Source organism: Thamnophis elegans, chromosome Z (genome assembly GCF_009769535.1).
Source record: "Thamnophis elegans isolate rThaEle1 chromosome Z, rThaEle1.pri, whole genome shotgun sequence".
NCBI classification, from domain to species: domain Eukaryota; kingdom Metazoa; phylum Chordata; class Lepidosauria; order Squamata; family Colubridae; genus Thamnophis; species Thamnophis elegans.
In genome coordinates, this window is record NC_045558.1 from 471332 (window position 1) to 487718 (window position 16387).

At 51.1% G+C, this 16387-nt stretch overlaps 4 protein-coding genes across 5 annotated transcripts in view; 2 read left to right on the forward strand and 2 right to left on the reverse strand.

Annotated features, from left to right (window-relative positions):
- LOC116520526 (autophagy-related protein 9A-like) overlaps positions 1 to 925 on the reverse strand; it is a 59468-nt gene extending 58543 nt beyond the window's left edge. The window contains exon 1 of the mRNA XM_032234767.1: positions 883 to 925. Coding sequence (XP_032090658.1) covers positions 883 to 925 — 43 coding nt within the window. The remainder of the gene's footprint in view (positions 1 to 882) is intronic.
- LOC116522356 (oocyte zinc finger protein XlCOF6.1-like) lies at positions 127 to 3754 on the forward strand. Of its 2 annotated transcripts, none has more exons than XM_032237234.1 (4): positions 127 to 456; positions 986 to 1066; positions 1205 to 1321; positions 1930 to 3754. In XM_032237234.1, the coding sequence occupies exons 3-4, from the start codon at positions 1234 to 1236 to the stop codon at positions 3291 to 3293; spliced, it is 1452 nt and encodes a 483-aa protein (XP_032093125.1). In that variant the 5' UTR covers positions 127 to 456; positions 986 to 1066; positions 1205 to 1233; the 3' UTR covers positions 3294 to 3754. The 2 variants fall into 2 exon arrangements, with proteins under 2 accessions (XP_032093125.1, XP_032093126.1); XM_032237235.1 differs by having other exon boundaries at positions 128 to 456; positions 1205 to 1269.
- A 4358-nt stretch (positions 3755 to 8112) lies between these two features.
- On the reverse strand, positions 8113 to 9354 carry LOC116520528 (succinate--CoA ligase [ADP-forming] subunit beta, mitochondrial-like). Its single transcript, XM_032234769.1, has one exon. The coding sequence runs from the start codon at positions 9322 to 9324 to the stop codon at positions 8113 to 8115; it is 1212 nt and encodes a 403-aa protein (XP_032090660.1). The 5' UTR covers positions 9325 to 9354.
- Positions 9355 to 14958: 5604 nt separating this feature from the next.
- LOC116522888 (succinate--CoA ligase [ADP-forming] subunit beta, mitochondrial-like) lies at positions 14959 to 16186 on the forward strand. Its single transcript, XM_032237981.1, has one exon. It carries the CDS (start codon positions 14974 to 14976, stop codon positions 16183 to 16185), a length of 1212 nt encoding a protein of 403 aa, XP_032093872.1. The 5' UTR covers positions 14959 to 14973; the 3' UTR covers position 16186.
- The last annotated feature ends 201 nt before the right edge of the window (positions 16187 to 16387 follow it).

Consider the following 16387-nt stretch of genomic DNA (forward strand, 5'->3'; position numbering starts at 1 on the left):
GGGGAAGGGAGACCCCCTCTTTGAGCTGCCCCTCTGTACCCCCCTCCCTTCCTTTCCCCTTGGTGACAATTAAGTTTCACCGAGTCTTTAATTTAGAGGAGGGGCTTCCTCCTCTGGCAGACCCCTCAATCTAGGTTGAGGAGTAAGGAGGGGGGGGGGTCTTGGCTGCCTGCCCAGAGTGGGGGAGACTTCTTCCTCCTGATTGGCCTGGGGTCTCAAAGCCCCATTCCCTTGTTCTGCTCGGGATTGTTGGGTCTTGTCATCCCGACTTCGCGGGGCTACTTGGGGGGATGACAAGGAACCTCCCTTTGGCCCCCGTGCCTTGATTGTGACCCCCCTCCAACCCTCCAGGGGCCAACGTGGCAGTGAAGGAGGAGCCGGGGGAGGAGCTGTGCATCGGGCGTCCACTGGAGCCAGCCGAGCCAGGAAGCTTGTCGCTGTCCAGCCCCACAGCAGGTAAGGCCGAGAACAGTTAACCGGTGCTCGGGCCACCAGAGGTTGCGGGTGATTCCCTCACTGGAGGTTTTCAAGGAGAGAATGGGCAGCCACTTGTCTGGGATGGTAAAGGGTCTCCTGCCTGAGCGAGGGGTCGGACTAGATGACCTCCAAGGTCCCTTCCGACTCTGTGATTCTGTAATTCTGTAAGAATCTCCTGCTTGAGCAGAGGGTTGGACTAGATGCCCTCCGGGATCCTTCCAACTCTGTCATTCTCTTATTCTGAATGGTGTAGGGTCTCCAATACGAGAATGGCAGAGTTGGAAGGATCCTGGAGGGCATCTAGTCCAACCCCCTTCTCAAGCAGGAGACCCTATACCATTGCTGACCAGTGGCTGGTCATCCACACGGGAAGGGGCCTTTTCACAAACGACCCCAGTCACTTGCCCCGGGCATGGTCCCCATCCTCCAGGAAGCGTGGCACCTGCATCTCCGGGGTGGAGAGAACAGCACCGCTGCGTTAACAACACAATTGCCCGTCTTGTTCCAGGGATCAAGAAGGAGCTGGAAGAACCGTCGTACCACGTCGGTCTCTGGGAGGAGAGCGATGGGGAGGCCAGCACTGATTCCTGTGAGTTTGCCCGGCCTCAACGCTCTGCCTGGGTAGAGCAGTGGATGCCGGATACGGGGGTCTGTTCCCCAGTGGGGCTGCTGCCCCCACCCCCATTCCCCTTTCCCTGCTGATCCAACTCTCTCCTCCTCTCCCCAGCGGACACCAAGCCCGATGTCATTGTAAAGATGGAACCGGAGGAGGAAGAGGATGACGATGACGAGGTGGGCGAGGAGGGCTTAGGCTGCTCCACCTCTCCTACTTCTCCCCCCCTGGGTGAGTTGGAGACCCACTTTAGGACTTGCGATCGCCCTATGAGTCCTTAGTAGCTGTTACATCAGTTCAGAGGCTCACATTGTGTCTAAGACAGAGGACCACAACCCTGAGGACGCAACCCACTTTGTGGAAGCCTGCCCGGGTTCCATTTTTCCCCGCGACGGCCTCCCAACCATTTACACTGACAGAGGGCTCTAGGGGACACTGCCTTGGGCAAAAATGGGGCCTGTGGGGGCCATGCGCGGCTCTCCCGAGCGTTTTCTCTGGCAGAGGCGCCGCGGGTTGTTTCTTCACTGTTTCCAGGTGACCCCGCAGGCCACATCTAAGCACCCTGCGGGCCTTGGGTTTGACACCCCTGTCCAAGATCTGGAGCCCCCCCAACCCTGAGGCCTTGAGCGAGAGTTGTGAGTCAGCGTGCACATCCCCACTTCCACGAGCAGCAGGCAAGCCTGTGCGCGTGTCATCTGTTTGTGTGAGTGGTGTGCACGAGTGCCTGCCGCTCCCACGGAACCATCCGCTCTCTCCTCCAACGCTGGTACGCAATGTTGAAAAAATGTAGGAACTCTGTCCTAGATCGCTCTGGCTAATTCTTCTTTCTCGTCCGACAGCTGGATGCTTGGAGCCGAGTGGCAATGCGCCACACGGAAAGATGGGCCAGGAGCCGTGCAGAGACATCACGGAAAGAACTCCTTCCCGGGGTTCGTCGAAGAGGACATGCAGCACAGCTCAGGGGGCACAGTCGCCCTCTCCTAGGGTTTGGGGTGCGGCTCCGGCACCCGTGCCTGTATCTGGAAGATCTCCCAGAGCTGCGGAAATACTGACTGTGGTCGTCTCCGGCACGGCTGAAGCTGACCGGCGGCCAAAGAATCCTGCCACTGAGCGACCCTTCGCCTGCAGCGTCTGCGGGAAGCGGTTCCAGCACCGGGGCAACCTAGTGACCCACCTGCGTGTCCACACGGGGGAGAAACCCTTCCCTTGCGCCGAGTGCGGGAAGAGCTTCAGCCAGAAGGGGGACCTGATGCGCCACCTGCGTGTCCACACGGGGGAAAAGCCCTTCGAGTGCCCTGTCTGTGGCAAGAGCTTCTGCTCCAAGCAGACCTTCGTCCTGCACCAGCGCATCCACACGGGCGAAAAGCCTTTCTCTTGCCCCGAGTGCGGGAAGCGCTTCAACCGTAAAGCCAACTTCGTCACCCACCAGAAGATCCACCGGGGCGAGCGGCCCTTCGTCTGCAGCGAGTGCGGCAAGGGCTTCTGCGCCCGGAAGACTTTCATCCTCCACCAGAAGATCCACGTGGGTGACCGGCCATTCGTCTGCCCTGACTGCGGGAAGAGCTTCAGCCGCAATGGGGACCTCACCCGGCACCAGCGGATCCACACCGGTGAGCGGCCCTTTGCCTGCGCCGACTGTGGGAAGAGCTTCAGCCACAACGGGGAACTGATCAAGCACCAGCGCATCCACACTGGCGAGAAGCCCTTTTCCTGCGCTGACTGCGGGAAGAGCTTCAACCGCAAGGGGACTCTCGTCACCCACCAACGCATCCACACCGGCGAGCGGCCCTTTGTCTGTGGCGAGTGCGGCAAGACTTTCAACCTGAAGACCACCCTGATGAAGCACCGGCGGATTCACACCGGCGAACGGCCCTTCCCCTGCCTGGAGTGCGGGAAGAGCTTCAAGTACAAGGGGAACCTACGGACTCACCACTTGACCCACACGGTGGAGCGGGTCTACCCTTGCACTGAGTGCGGCCTGGTGTTCGGCCAGCGGAAGGAGCTGAAGGGGCACCAGGCGGCCCACGCGGGACACCGCTTGCTGCCCTGCTACCGGGACGACGGGGAGAACGTGAACCCTTTCCTCCAGGTGCGCCCTCTCCTCCTCTCCTGCTCCCCGCTCCCCGTGCCCCTGGAGACCCTGACCAAGTTCAAGCAGGAAGCCAGTGGCAAAGGCCTTGGACTCGAAGATGCCAATGCTTAAACTTGGGGTGGGGGTGAGAGGGGGAAGGCACTCTTTAATTGATTTCCGGGACACCGTTTTTGGGGTGAACAATGTAGAAACCCGTCATGCTCGTCCGCAGGAGAGAGGATGGCAGAGAAGTACGCCGCCTTTGTGGCGGCGAGGGGGGACTAGTATGTCAGCCTCAGCCTCAAAGGAAGCTGACCACGCAGGAGTACTTACGGTTCGGGTTCGGCAGTTGCCAAATTCTTAGTTTAGCAAACCGTGCACTTAGTAGGGCCTACTCTGTTGGCTGTTAGGCGGTGCTATCCAGCTTGTAGAAGGAGGAGGAAGGCTTGAGTCCCCGAAAGTAACCGGGGGGATCGGTAGAAGCAACGTGAAATGGAGGATAGTAAGGTGTGGAGAAGCTTTTCTGAAACGGAGGCCAGGGTGCAACTGATGAGTTAGCCAAAACCAATAAAGCGCCAGGGTTCAAGAGCAAATGACTGACATTACTCCTGGGTGTGTGTGCAAAGAGGAGGAGGCTCCCCCAGGGTTGCTCTTGTGACTGGGGGGGGGGAGAGGGAGAAACCTACATTATATCTGGAAAGAGGAATGATCTGACAGAACGCGGGGTGTCTCGTACAGCGATCCCCAACTTTGGCGGCTTGGTGTGCGGGGCGGAACTGTGAGTGATGCACTTAGACAAATTGTCTAATAGATTGACTGAGTTACTGACTGATTGATTGATTTGACTGACTAATTTATCAACCTGACTGTCTAACTGATTGACTGAGTAACTGACTGTTTGACCCTTTAAGTGACAATGATTAATTGACTAACTGATTGATTGTTTGATTAATTGACTGACTGGTTGACTGACTGTCTAAGTGTTTGACTGGGTAACTGACTGACTGATTAGCTGACTGATTGATTAACTGACTAACTGGTTGACTGTTTAACTGACAGTGATTGACTAACTGATTGATTGATTTACTGACTGACTAATCGACTGACTAACGACTGATTGCTTGACTAAGTAATTGACTGAGTAACTGATTGACTGATTAGCTGACTAATTGACTGACTGACTGTAATTGACTGACTGACTTATTGATTGATAAAGCTGACTAATTGATTGACTGATTGACTGACTGATTAGCTGACTAACGGATTGATTGTCTGCCTGCCTGCCTGCCTGTCTGATTGATTGGTGGATTGATTGATTTCAAGGGCCACCCACCCACCCACCCGTACACCACTCTTACGAGGGTCTCCTTTCATTTCCCCTCCAAGAAAAGACCGAGCCACTGGAAGCCTTGATCCACATTCCCAATTTCCCCGGTAAATCAATTCACCTGGATTAAAAAATGTCAAAAGTCTGGGTTTTAAGGAACCCCCTCCCCCCAACCCACCTCATCTAGGGCACACTCCTTCCGCATACAGGCCATCCCCGACTTATGACAATTCACTTAGTGACCGCTCCAAGTTACGGCAGCCCTGGAAAAAGCGACTTGGGGCTGTTGTTCAGTCTTATGACCCTTGCGGAATCCTGCAATCAAGATTCAGCCACTGGGGCACCGACCCGTATTATGACAGTCACAGCATCCCCGACGGTTGCAGCATCCACCTTTGGCGACCGTCCACCCAGCAAAAGTCCATGGGGAAGCCTGACTCACTTCCCGACCGTATTCCTAACATAAGGTCATAAAACAGGGCAGAATGCATTTAACAAGTGTGTCACTTAGCATCAGGAATTTCAGCCTCAATTGTGATCATAAGTTGAGAACTACCTCTGTCTGTCTGTCTCTCTTCCTCTCTGTCTCTCTCTTTGTTTCTCGGTCTCTATTTCTCTTTGTCTCTTTCTCTCTCTCTCTCTCTTTGTCTCTTTTTCTTTCTTTCTTTCTTTCTTTCTTTCTTTCTCTGTCTCTATTTCTTTTTGTCTCTCTCTCTCTCTCTCTCTCTGTCTCTCTCTTTCTCTTTCTCTCTCTTTCTCTTTATTTCTCTCTCTCTGTCTCTCTCTGTCTCTCTGTCTCTCTGTCTCTTTCTGTCTCTCTCTCTGTCTTTGTCTCTCTCTTTGTCTTTCTTTCTTTCTCTGTCTCTATTTCTCTTTCTCTGTCTCTTTGTCTTTTTTTCCTTTCTTTCTTTCTCTCTGTCTCTCTCTCTCTTTGCCTCTCTCTTTCTCTCTCTGTCTCATTCTCTTTGTCTTTCTCTTTCCGTCTCTGTCTCTCCCTCTCTTTCTCTGTCTCTCGCTTTCTCTCTGTGTGTGTCTCTCTCTCTCTCTGTCTGTCTGCCTTTCTTTCTTTCTTTCTTTCTTTCTCTGTCTGTCTCTATTTCTCTTTGTCTCTCTCTCTCTCTCTTTGCCCCTCTCTCTCTCTGTGTTTCTGTCTCTCTCTTTCTCTGTCTCTCTCTCTCTTTTTCTCTCTGTCTCTTTATCTCTCTCTGTGTGTGTTTGGGTGTGTGAGTTTGTGTGTGTGTGTCATACACACTGGTCAAATAATAAAAAAAACCACACCTGAAAATTCCTGTTGGGGGAAATAAAATATGAATTTGCCCTCTGCATGTTTTTGAAAGCTGAGCATGGTTCCCCTGATTAAAGGTCTCTTGGGAGTGGCCCCCAAAGCCAGCCCCTCTCCTCCTCCCCACTCTTTGGCACCAGGGAGCAGGGTGAAGAGGTGGGAGTTGCCAGATCAGATCCGCCTCTTCTCCAAAGAGCACCGGAGGGCAGGAGAAGAAACTATCCGTGGAAACAAGAAGCTGAAACGGCAGAGGGCAGCGATGGTGAAACTTTGAGGCGCAGAGGGCCCAAAGCGGAAGCCACGCGCACACCCCAGAGCGCCAGAAACCCGACGGCCAGCTGGACATGCACACCTCAGAAATCCGGTGATGAGTTGGCTGAGTTGGGGTGACGGCCATGTGCCCACGGAGAGGGCTCTGCATGCCACCTCTGCCACGTGTGTCGTAGGTTCACCATCGCCGGCATAGCTTGGGCAGGGGGTTGGACTAGAAGACCTCTGAGGTCCCTTCCAGCTTTGTCATCCTATGGTTCTGCTCCCAGCCACGGCCAGAATGATCCCTCAGTCCAGCTGCTGGGAGTCTCCGGCAGGGGCTGGAGTTGGAGCTGCAGAAAACTGTCAGGCCTGCAGCCATCTTTTCTTCTGGATCTCTGGCCTGCCCCACTTTCTATCATCCTACTAGGCCTTTTCTATGGTGGGGAAATGGGAGGGGGGGTTGTACGGAGTCAGATGACAGGTAGCCATAACAACATTCTTTCTAGAAAGCCAAGGTCATTATCCTTTGTCTCTGCACCTGACAGGAACTGGATGGGTGGAAGCTGCCAGCGTGGCAGTGGGAGATTGGACCATGGGTGATGAGCTTGTGGGGGTGGGGGCAAGATCTTGAACTTTCAACTGGGTGGGGGAAACCGGGAAGCTTTCAGATTCGGGTTTTCCCAGATGTGCCAACGTGGCTCTCTTCATAAATTGGGACTTTGAGCAATACTTTGCCTCGGACTCTGATTTAATTTTGGATGCTATTTGGAAACCTGAGAGAAAACTATGGAAGGCATGAAATCTAGACAGACAGACACACACACACACACACTGATCCTGACACAGGAATGCTGTTAGTAAACAGTGTGGTTCTTATTTACAGTGTCCAGGACATCTGAGGGAGCAGGAGGGACGGATTTTCCCAGGGTTTCTCCCCCCCGCCACCCCGTCGCTTCCTCTCACGAAATGTCAGCAGCTGGTGGGCGAACATCAGCTCTTCTGGCATCTCCTTAATGTGGCCATAACTGGAGAGGAGGTGGAGGAATAAGAAGAAAAGCAGGGAAAGAAGGAGAGGAGGAGGGGAGGGGAGGGGAGGGAGGAATAATAATGAGAAAGAAGAGGAAGAGGAAAAGCAGGAGGAGATGGGAAGGAGGAAGAGGGAGAAGAACAAGGGGGAGGAGGGGGAAGAGGACGAATGAGAAGGAAAAGAAGGAGATGAAAAAGGAGAGGGGACAGGAAGAAAGAGGAGAAGGAAAAGCTGAAGGAGATGGGGGGAAGAGGAGGAGGAGGAGGAAGAAGAGGAGGAGGAAGAGGAAGGAGGAGGAAAACCAGAAGAAGGAAAAGAAGGGGGAGGGGCAGAAGAAGGAGGAAGAAGAGGAGGAAAAGAAACAGGAAGAAGAGGAAGGAGGAAGAGGAAAAGCAGGAGGAAGAGGAGGAGGGGAAGAAGATAAAAGTCTGTTTAAAAATCACATTCACTTAACAATCGCAACAAAAAAACCTAGCATGTGGGTTGTCCCCGCTTTACGGCCGTCATGACTTCCAACCATAAAGGGCAGTTTTCCATTATAGCCGCTAACTCATGGATTATCTGTAAACTGGTTTGTTGGCTAACAACGAACCCCTTAAACTTTCCCCCTTTAAAGCAGAGCCTTCACCGACATTGGTGTGATCCCCTCTCCCCCCATCGGTCTTCCTTGGATGGTGGTTTAATGCTTGCCAAAGTAGCTTGGTCCTTCATGAGGGCTTCTAAACAAGCCCAGATGGATCCTGGACCTGGAAAATCCCCAGATGTGGCTCCAACCAACATGTCAAACCAGGACTCATGAGACCAGAGACCTCCGTCGGCTGCACGCCAGGGTTTTATTGGGAAGAAGCCACCAAGTCCATACAAGTCTCCAATTGACCTCCTTTGTCATCTACACACTGGAGGACAGAAGAATATCTGCTCATCAGCCATGATGGAGATGGAAGATCTGGTGAAATCTGGTCATCAGCCATGGTGGAGATGGAAGCCATGTTTGCCTGATTCAGCCCTTAGAAGTTCAGGGGGGCCTTGAGGGTCTTCAGGAATCCCAAGTAGAGAAGCCTCCTCAGGTCTTCCACTGGAAGGTCACCTCCAGCTGGGCTTCCTTGGCCAACGACACAATTTTGGAGAGGCCCACGGCCACTTTGGCCGCCTGGTCCAGGTCATCACAGGACAAGATCTCCAGCTCGCTCTGGGCTATCAAGGCCTTCGCCTGATCCATTTGGGTGCCCTGCAACCTGACCACCACGGGGATCTTCAACTCCAGCTCTGTGGCCGCCAGGATGATGCCTTTGGCGATGATGTCGCAGTGCATGATGCCTCCAAAAATGTTGACCAGGATGGACTGCACCCGCTTGTCGGATGTGATCACCTTGAAGGCCTCCTTCACCTGCTCTGCCGTGGCCCCTCCACCGACGTCCAGGAAGTTGGCCGGTGCGCCTCCGTGAAACTTAATGATGTCCATGGTGGCCATGGCCAAGCCCGCCCCGTTCACCAGACAACCAATGTCCCCGTCCAACGCGATGTAGTTCAGTTTCGCGTTGGCTGCCTCCCTCTCCTTCTCGTCCATCTGGGTCCAATCCTGCAGCTCAAAGACCTTTTGCTGACGGAAGGCCGAATTGTCATCGAAGTTGATCTTGGCGTCCACGCACATCACGGTCCCCGTAGAGTCCTCCGCCAGCGGGTTGATCTCCACCAGGAGAGCGTCATATTTGATAAACAGGTGGTACAGCTTGACAATGTTCTCGGCCGCTGCGCCAGCCACCTTGGTGGGAAATCCCATTTTCTGGGCCAGCCGTAGTGCCTGATCCTCTCGGATGCCTTCCGTGATGTTCACCGTCTCCTTCACGATGGCCTCCGGATTCTCGGCAGCCACCTCTTCGATGCTGACGCCGCCTTGGGAGCTGCCGATGAGCACCGGTCCCTGGAAGGCACCATCCATGGCAATGGCAAAGTAGTACTCCTTCCGCAAGTATCGGCGTTCGCAGACGAGAACCTGGTTGCAGATCCGTCCTTTCTCCCCCGTCTGCTGGGTGAAGAGCTTCTTGCCGATCATCCGGGCGGCCACCTCCTTGGCCTCCTCCGGAGAACCCACCATCTGCACGCCGCCCTTCAGCCCGCCTTCGAAGGTCCCTTTGCCACGCCCCCCGGCTAAAACCTGGGCCTTCACCACCAGGTCCTCCGTCCCGATCTTCTCGGCAGCTAGGAAGGCCTCCTCGGGGGTTTTCGCCACCAGGGCCTTTGGCACCGAGACGCCGGCTTCCTTCAGCAGCTGCATGCTCAGGTATTCATGGAGGGACAGGCGCCTATGTTGCGGTGTCCAGAACCCGGGCTGACCCACGGCACCTAGTCTGCTACTTCTGCCCATCCATCGTACTGCACTCGCTGCCCAGTGACCAAACATGAAGGAAGCTTCTCTGCCTCTTTTGCCTTCTCCAGACTCCCCTCTGCCCGCCTGAACAGAAGGAAAGACCAGAATTCTTTCTCCAACTGCCTCTGGGCTGCCTGCGATTGGTCGGATCCAGGGTTCCAGGTGCTTAGCCTGTGGCCAAGGGTCTCCAGCTACTTCATATGTGTGTACACACACACACTCTATCTATCCATCTATCTATCTATCATCTATCTATCTATCTATCTATCTATCTATCTATCTATCTATCTATCTATCTATCTATTTCAACCACCTGCTCAGACCCTCACAGAATCATAGAATAACAGGGTTGGAGGGGACCTTGGAGGTCATCTAGTCTAGCCCCCTGCTCAGCCAGGAGACCCTCACAGAATCATAGAACAACAGGGTTGGAGGGGACCTTGGAGGTCATCTAGTCTAGCCCCCTGCTCAGCCAGGAGACCCTCACAGAATCATAGAATAACAGGGTTGGAGGGGACCTTGGAGGTCATCTAGTCTAGCCCCCTGCTCAAGCTGGAGAACCTCACAGAAGAGAGAGTTGTAAGGCACCTTGGTGGTCATCTAGCCCAACCCTCTGCCCAGGAAGGAAATCCTATACCTGTGATGGCGAACCTATGGAACCATTTGTTAGGGCACCTAATAAATGGTCAGCTCCAGGGAGAAAAAACTGTGCCAAAAGCGGGGGAAGGGAGCGCTGCTCGTGCGTGCATAGCATTATGGGTGTGGCACGCCTGCGCACGACCCCCCTGTGCTCTCCCTGTTTTTGGCACGGGAGCCAAAAAAGGTTCGCTCTCCTCGACCATTCCAGTCCCTTCTTCAAGGCCTCCAGTGATGGAGCCCTCACAACCTCTGGTGGCAAGGAGTTGCACTGGTCAATTGTCCTCTCTGTTAGGAGGCTCCTCCTTCATTCCAAGTTGCTTCTTGGTTGTGCCATGTGTTTGAATGCAGCTCAGCATCTGGCAAAATTCCAAGGAAACTCTGAACGCGAGGATACTGATAATCGGCTTTTATTTCCTGCAGAAAGCAAAAAACGTGACGGCATTTTTAACAGGGCAGGCAGAGAGAAAAACAGACGTGCCTAAAAAAGCATTTTATAGCTCTCACAGCTTCCACAGAACGTTATTGCTATAGAAACATAAGTTCATGTTATGCAAACCTCATGATTTTTCTCACCGCTCCGAAAACAGTGGACCTCAGAAAGAGGAAACTGTTGCAGAAAATCAAGAGATAGGACTGCCAGATCAAGATAAGCTTCATTTTGGGCCCAAAGGTTCAGACAGAGATAACAATTTCTATCATCTGGACAAAAACCTATAGAAAAGACAGTTTCTTATATATCTTCCAAAGAGCAACGTACACGGAAATGCTTGACTTCACTTCTTAGTGGGTCCCTTGAGGAGAGAAGCCTTATAAGGAGATGGGATCTTACTTCTCCCTTTGTCGTAGGTACTGAGTACGAGTCTCTAAGCGAACTTTAGCTGAGCCTTGTGGTCTTGGGAGACTATTGAACTCTGCGGTTAGGCATCTGCTTCCTGTTCTTTTGCAAGCTGCAACTCTGCCTATGTGGCTTTTTTAATATAGAAGTAAAGGGCCCCCGAGAGGCTGTCCAGCTTGACCCAGTAGGTTTCAGACTTAATGTCCAAATCTCACTTTATGTCCTACTTTAAAAGAAATACTTTTTGTGAGATCAGTGCTTCGTTAGGGAATGCTGAACACACATTTCAAGTTACAAGGAAGGTTACTTGGCAGAATCCACTTTTAACGTTTTACAAGACTTACAAGTTTTAGAAGCCGCTTTAGCTAGGCTAAGCTTGGCGATTCGCCTAGAAGTTTTACCTATGCAGTTGGCAGGTTGGGTTACAATGGAGCTTCTCTCAACAGCCCTTTCACAAAAGCTGAATGAGGTCGCACTCTGTGTATGCTCTAATCCTCCAGAGATCCTTTCAGTTAGTCTCCACCAGTTCTGCTCTCTGGTGCTTTAGAGAATGTTGTATGATAATGATAAATTATTGAAGGTGTGTGTGTGTGTGTGTGTGTGTGTGTGTGTGTGTGTGTATTTATGTATACGATAGATAGAGATAGATATATAGAAAGAGAGAGAGAGAGAGAGAGAGATATGATAGATGATAGATGATGATAGATGATAGGATGATAGATAAAAGAGATAGATACAGAGATACAGAGATACAGAGATATAGATAGATAGATAGATAGATAGATAGATAGATAGATAGATAGATATAGATAAAGAGAGATAAATATAGTAAGATAGATAGATAGATAGATAGATAGATACAGAGAGATACATATAAGATAGATAGATAGATAGATAGATAGATAGATAGATAGATACAGAGAGATAGATAAATATAGTAAGATAGATAGATAGATACAGAGAGATACATATGATAGATAGATAGATAGATAGATAGATAGATAGATAGATAGATATATAGATAGATAGATAGATACAGAGAGATAGATAAATATAGTAAGATAGATAGATAGATAGCTATAGATAGATACAGAGAGATACATATAAGATAGATAGATGATAGATAGATAGATAGATAGATAGATAGATAGATAGATATAGATAGATAGATAGATAGATAGATGATAGATAGATAGATAGATGATAGATAGATAGATAGATAGATAGATAGATAGATAGATAGGATAGATAGATAGATAGATAGATAGATAGATAGATAGATAGATAGATAGATAGATAGATAGATAGATGATAGATAGATAGATAGATAGATAGATAGATAGATAGAGATATATAGTAAGATAGGTAGGTAGATAGATAGATACAGAGAGACAGACAAGACAGACAGTCCTTGACTTTGCTTAGCGACCGTTTGAAGTCACAGTGGCTTTGAAGGTGACCGATGATGGTTTTTCACGAGACCGTTGCTACAGCCTCCCACAGTCACTTGATCAAAATTCAAATCTTGACAACTGATTCGTATTTATGACGGTGTGTGTGGTATCCCGGGATCAGCCCAATCCCCTTTTGCGACCTTCTGAACCAGCAAAGTCCATGGGGGAGGCCACACTCACTTAACAACCGCCTGACTCATTTCACAACTGCGACGATTCGCTGAACAACGACGGTGAGGAAGGTCGTAAATGGGGGCAAAACTCCCCAAATGACCGAAATTTCGGGCTCAACCGTGGTACGAAATCATTTGCCGTGATCTTATTTATGCAGATCACGTGACCATGGGATGCTGCAATGGCCATAAGTCTGAAAAACAGTCATCGGTCACTTTTTTCAGTGCTGTCGTAACTTTGAACGGTCACTAAATGAACTGCTGTAAATTGAGGACTGCCTACTAACTTTCTGGCACCGAAAGCAACAGAATAGACACCTAATTCTCCGCTTTTCAGTTGGAAATCTTAACATCTTCAAAACATCTTCTCAGCGTCTTCAAAAAAGGGGAAAAAAACAGGAAACCACAGACCTTATCAGCCTGACCTCAATACCAGGAAAGATCCTGGAAAAGATAATCAAGCAACGAATCTGCGAAAACCTAGAAGCAAACAAGGTAATAGCCAAAAGCCGACATGGGTTTGTCAAAAACAGATCCTGCCAGACTAATCTTATGGCATTCTTTGACAGTGATAAAATTGGTGGACCAGAGGAATGCCGTCGATATATTTTACTTGGACTTCAGTAAGGCATTTGATAAGGTAGACCATAACCTACTACTAGATAAAGTAGAAGAATGTGGGTTGGACAGCATCACCACCAGATGGATTCCTAAGTGGCTGACCAACCGCACTCAACGTGTAGTCCTCAATGGAACTGCATCTACATGGAGGGAGGTATGCAGTGGGGGACCCCAAGGCTCTGTTTTGGGCCCAGAACTCTTCAACATCTTCATCAATGATTTGGATGAGGGGATAAATAGCAATAGCAATAGCAGTAGACTTATATACCGCTTCATAGGCCTTTCAGGCCTCTCTAAGCGGTTTACAGAGAGTCAGCATATTGCCCCCAACAATCTGGGTCCTCATTTTACCCACCTCGGAAGGATGGAAGGCTGAGTCAACCCTGAGCCGGTGAGATTTGAACCGCTGACCTGCTGATCTAGCAGTAGCCTGCAGTGCTGCATTTAACCACTGCGCCACCTTGGCTCTTGGGGATGGGGAACTCATCAAATTTGCAAGATGACACCAAGCTGGCAGGAATAGCCAACACTCCAGAAGATAGGCTTAAGATACAGAAGGATCTTGACAAACTTGAATATTGGGCACTATCTAATAAATGAAATTCAATGGTGGAAAGAGTAAGGGTCTACATTTAGGCAAGAAAAATGAAATGCACAGGTACAATATAGGTGGTACCTTGCTCAACAATAGTAACTGTGAGAGGGATCTTGGAGTCCTAGTAGAAACCATTTAAATATCAGCCAGCCGTGGGCAGCAGCTGCCAAAAAAGCCAACACAGTTTTAGGCTGCATAAACAGAGGGACAGAATTAAGATCACGTGAAGTGTTAATACCACTTTATAAGGCCTTGGTAAGGCCACAGCTGGAATATCTGCATTCAGTTCTGGTCGCCACGATGTAGAAAAGATGTGGAGACTCTAGAAAGAGTGCAGAGAAGAGCAACAAGGAGGATTAGGGGACTGGAGACTAAAACATATGAAGAACAGTTGCAGGAACTGGGTGTGTCTACTTTAATGAAAAGAAGGACCAGGGGAGACATGATAGCAGTCTTCCAATATCTCAGGGGTTGCCACAAAGAAGAGGGAGTCAAGCTATTCTCCAAGGCACCCGAGGGTAGAACAAGAAGCAATGGGTGGAAACTAATCAAGGAGAGAAGCAACTTAGAACTGAGGAGGAATTTCCTGACAGTTAGAACAATTAATCAGTGGAACAGAAGTTGCCTCCAGCAGTTGTGAATGCCCCAAACACTGAAAGTCTTTAAGAAGATGTTGGATAGCCATTTGTCTGAAATGGTATAGGGTTTCCTGCCTAGGCAGGGGGTTGGACTAGAAGACCTCCAAGGTCCCTTCCAACTCTGCATTATTGTATTATTGTATTATTGTATCTGTTCCTCGGGAAGCCTCTGGGAAGGTCAGAAGCAGTGAAGCTCCCAAGTTCCTCCTGAAGAGAAAGAAAGGCCTCCATCTTGGGGTTTTCTCTCGGGAGAATCAAGGAGGCGGGACAGAAGCAGGTGAGGTCACAAAACCTCTGGCTTCAGCCAATGAGAAAGCAGCAGGAAGCAGCGGCCTATTTTTTCTCCAAACCATAACAGCCAGTTGGAAGGTCTCCTCCATTGGAGGAGATCCCAAAGGCTCACCTTGGCTATCTAGCCATTTCCATGTTCTGGACACAGGCAGGCAGAGCAGCCCAACTGATATGGACCAAGGTCTTCTGGACAGGCCGGGGTGCCAGGGCCTTGGGGCTCGGGACCCGCCACCGATTTTCCACGACGTCTCCCAGCTGGCAACTCCCACGCCAACGTCTCCGGCACCTCTCCATCCATGAATACCTCAGCATGAAGCTGTTGAAGGAGGCCGGCGTTTCCGTCCCGTATGGCTTGGTGGCGAGGACACCAGAAGAAGCGTACAAAGTGGCGAGGAAGATCGGCACCAATGACTTGGTGGTGAAGGCCCAGGTGGTTGCTGGGGGACGGGAGACGGGAGTCTTCGAAGGGGGCCTGAAGGGGGGCGTGCAGATTGTGTGTTCTCCGGAGGAGGCCAAGGAGGTGGCCGCTCAAATGATCGGCAAGAGGCTCTTCACCAAGCAGACAGGGGAGAAAGGACGGATCTGTAACCAGGTTTTTGTCTGCGAACGCCGTTACCTGCGGAAGGAGTATTACTTTGCCATCACCATGGAGAGGGACTTCCAGGGACCGGTCATCATCGCCAGCTCTGAGGGCGGCATCCAAATCGAAGACGTGGCAGCTGAGAAACCGGCGTCTATCCTGAAGGAGCCGGTGGACATCGTGACGGGCCTCCGCATGAGCCAGGCCGTTCCTTTGGCCGGGAAGATGGGCTTCCCTCCACAGGTGGCAGAAGAAGCAGCGGACACCATGGTCAAGTTGTACAACTTCTTCATCGACTACGACGTGGTCATGCTGGAGATCAACCCACTGGTGGAGGACTCCACCGGGAGGGTGATGTGCATGGACGCCAAGGTCATTTTCGACAGCAACTCGGCCTTCCGTCAGCAGAAGGTCTTTGAGCTGCAGGATTGGACCCAGATGGACGAGAAGGAGAGGGAGGCAGCCAATGCGGATCTGAACTACATCGCGTTGGACGGGAACATCGGCTGTTTGGTCAATGGGGCGGGCTTGGCCATGGCCACCATGGACATCATCAAGCTACATGGCGGTGAGCCAGCCAACTACCTCAGCGTGGGCGGAGGGGCCACAGTGGAGCAAGTCACCGAGGCCTTCAAGCTGATCACCTCCGACGAGAAGGTCCAGGCGATTCTGGTCAACATCTTCGGCGGGATAATGCGGTGCGACGTCATCGCCCATGGGATCATCATGTCCGTCGAGGACCTGGAGCTGAAGATCCCCATCGTGGTGCGCTTGCAAGGGACCCGGGTGGCCGATGCCAAAGTCCTGATCGCCGAGAGCGGCTTGAAGATTCTGGCTTGCGACGATCTGGACCGGGCAGCCGTGATGGCCGTCACGCTCGCTGAGATCATGACGTTGGCAAAAGAGGTGGGCATCGATGTGAAGTTTCACTTGCTCTCCTGAGATGGGGCCCATCCCTGAGCGCAGCTCCCTCCCCCTTCCTCCGTCCTATTTGGGGGGTGGGGGGCAGCTTTGGTTTGCCCCCAGAAGCTGTTCAATGTCAACAGAGCCACTCTGCAAGTACCCCGTGGTTGCCCTTTTTGGCCTTTCGGTCGTGCGAATTCTTGACAGAAAAACTGGAAGGCGAAAATATGTTATCTGGTAA

Bases quoted from the DNA above. Each gene is read 5' to 3' on its own strand.
- LOC116522356 (XM_032237234.1), top strand. From the start codon at position 1,234: ATGGAACCGGAGGAGGAAGAGGATGACGATGACGAGGTGGGCGAGGAG. The intron at 1,322-1,929 runs GTGAGTTGGAGA...CTCGTCCGACAG, and splicing joins TCCTACTTCTCCCCCCCTGG to CTGGATGCTTGGAGCCGAGT.
- LOC116520528 (XM_032234769.1), bottom strand. From the start codon at position 9,324: ATGCAGCTGCTGAAGGAAGCCGGCGTCTCGGTGCCAAAGGCCCTGGTG.
- LOC116522888 (XM_032237981.1), top strand. From the start codon at position 14,974: ATGAAGCTGTTGAAGGAGGCCGGCGTTTCCGTCCCGTATGGCTTGGTG.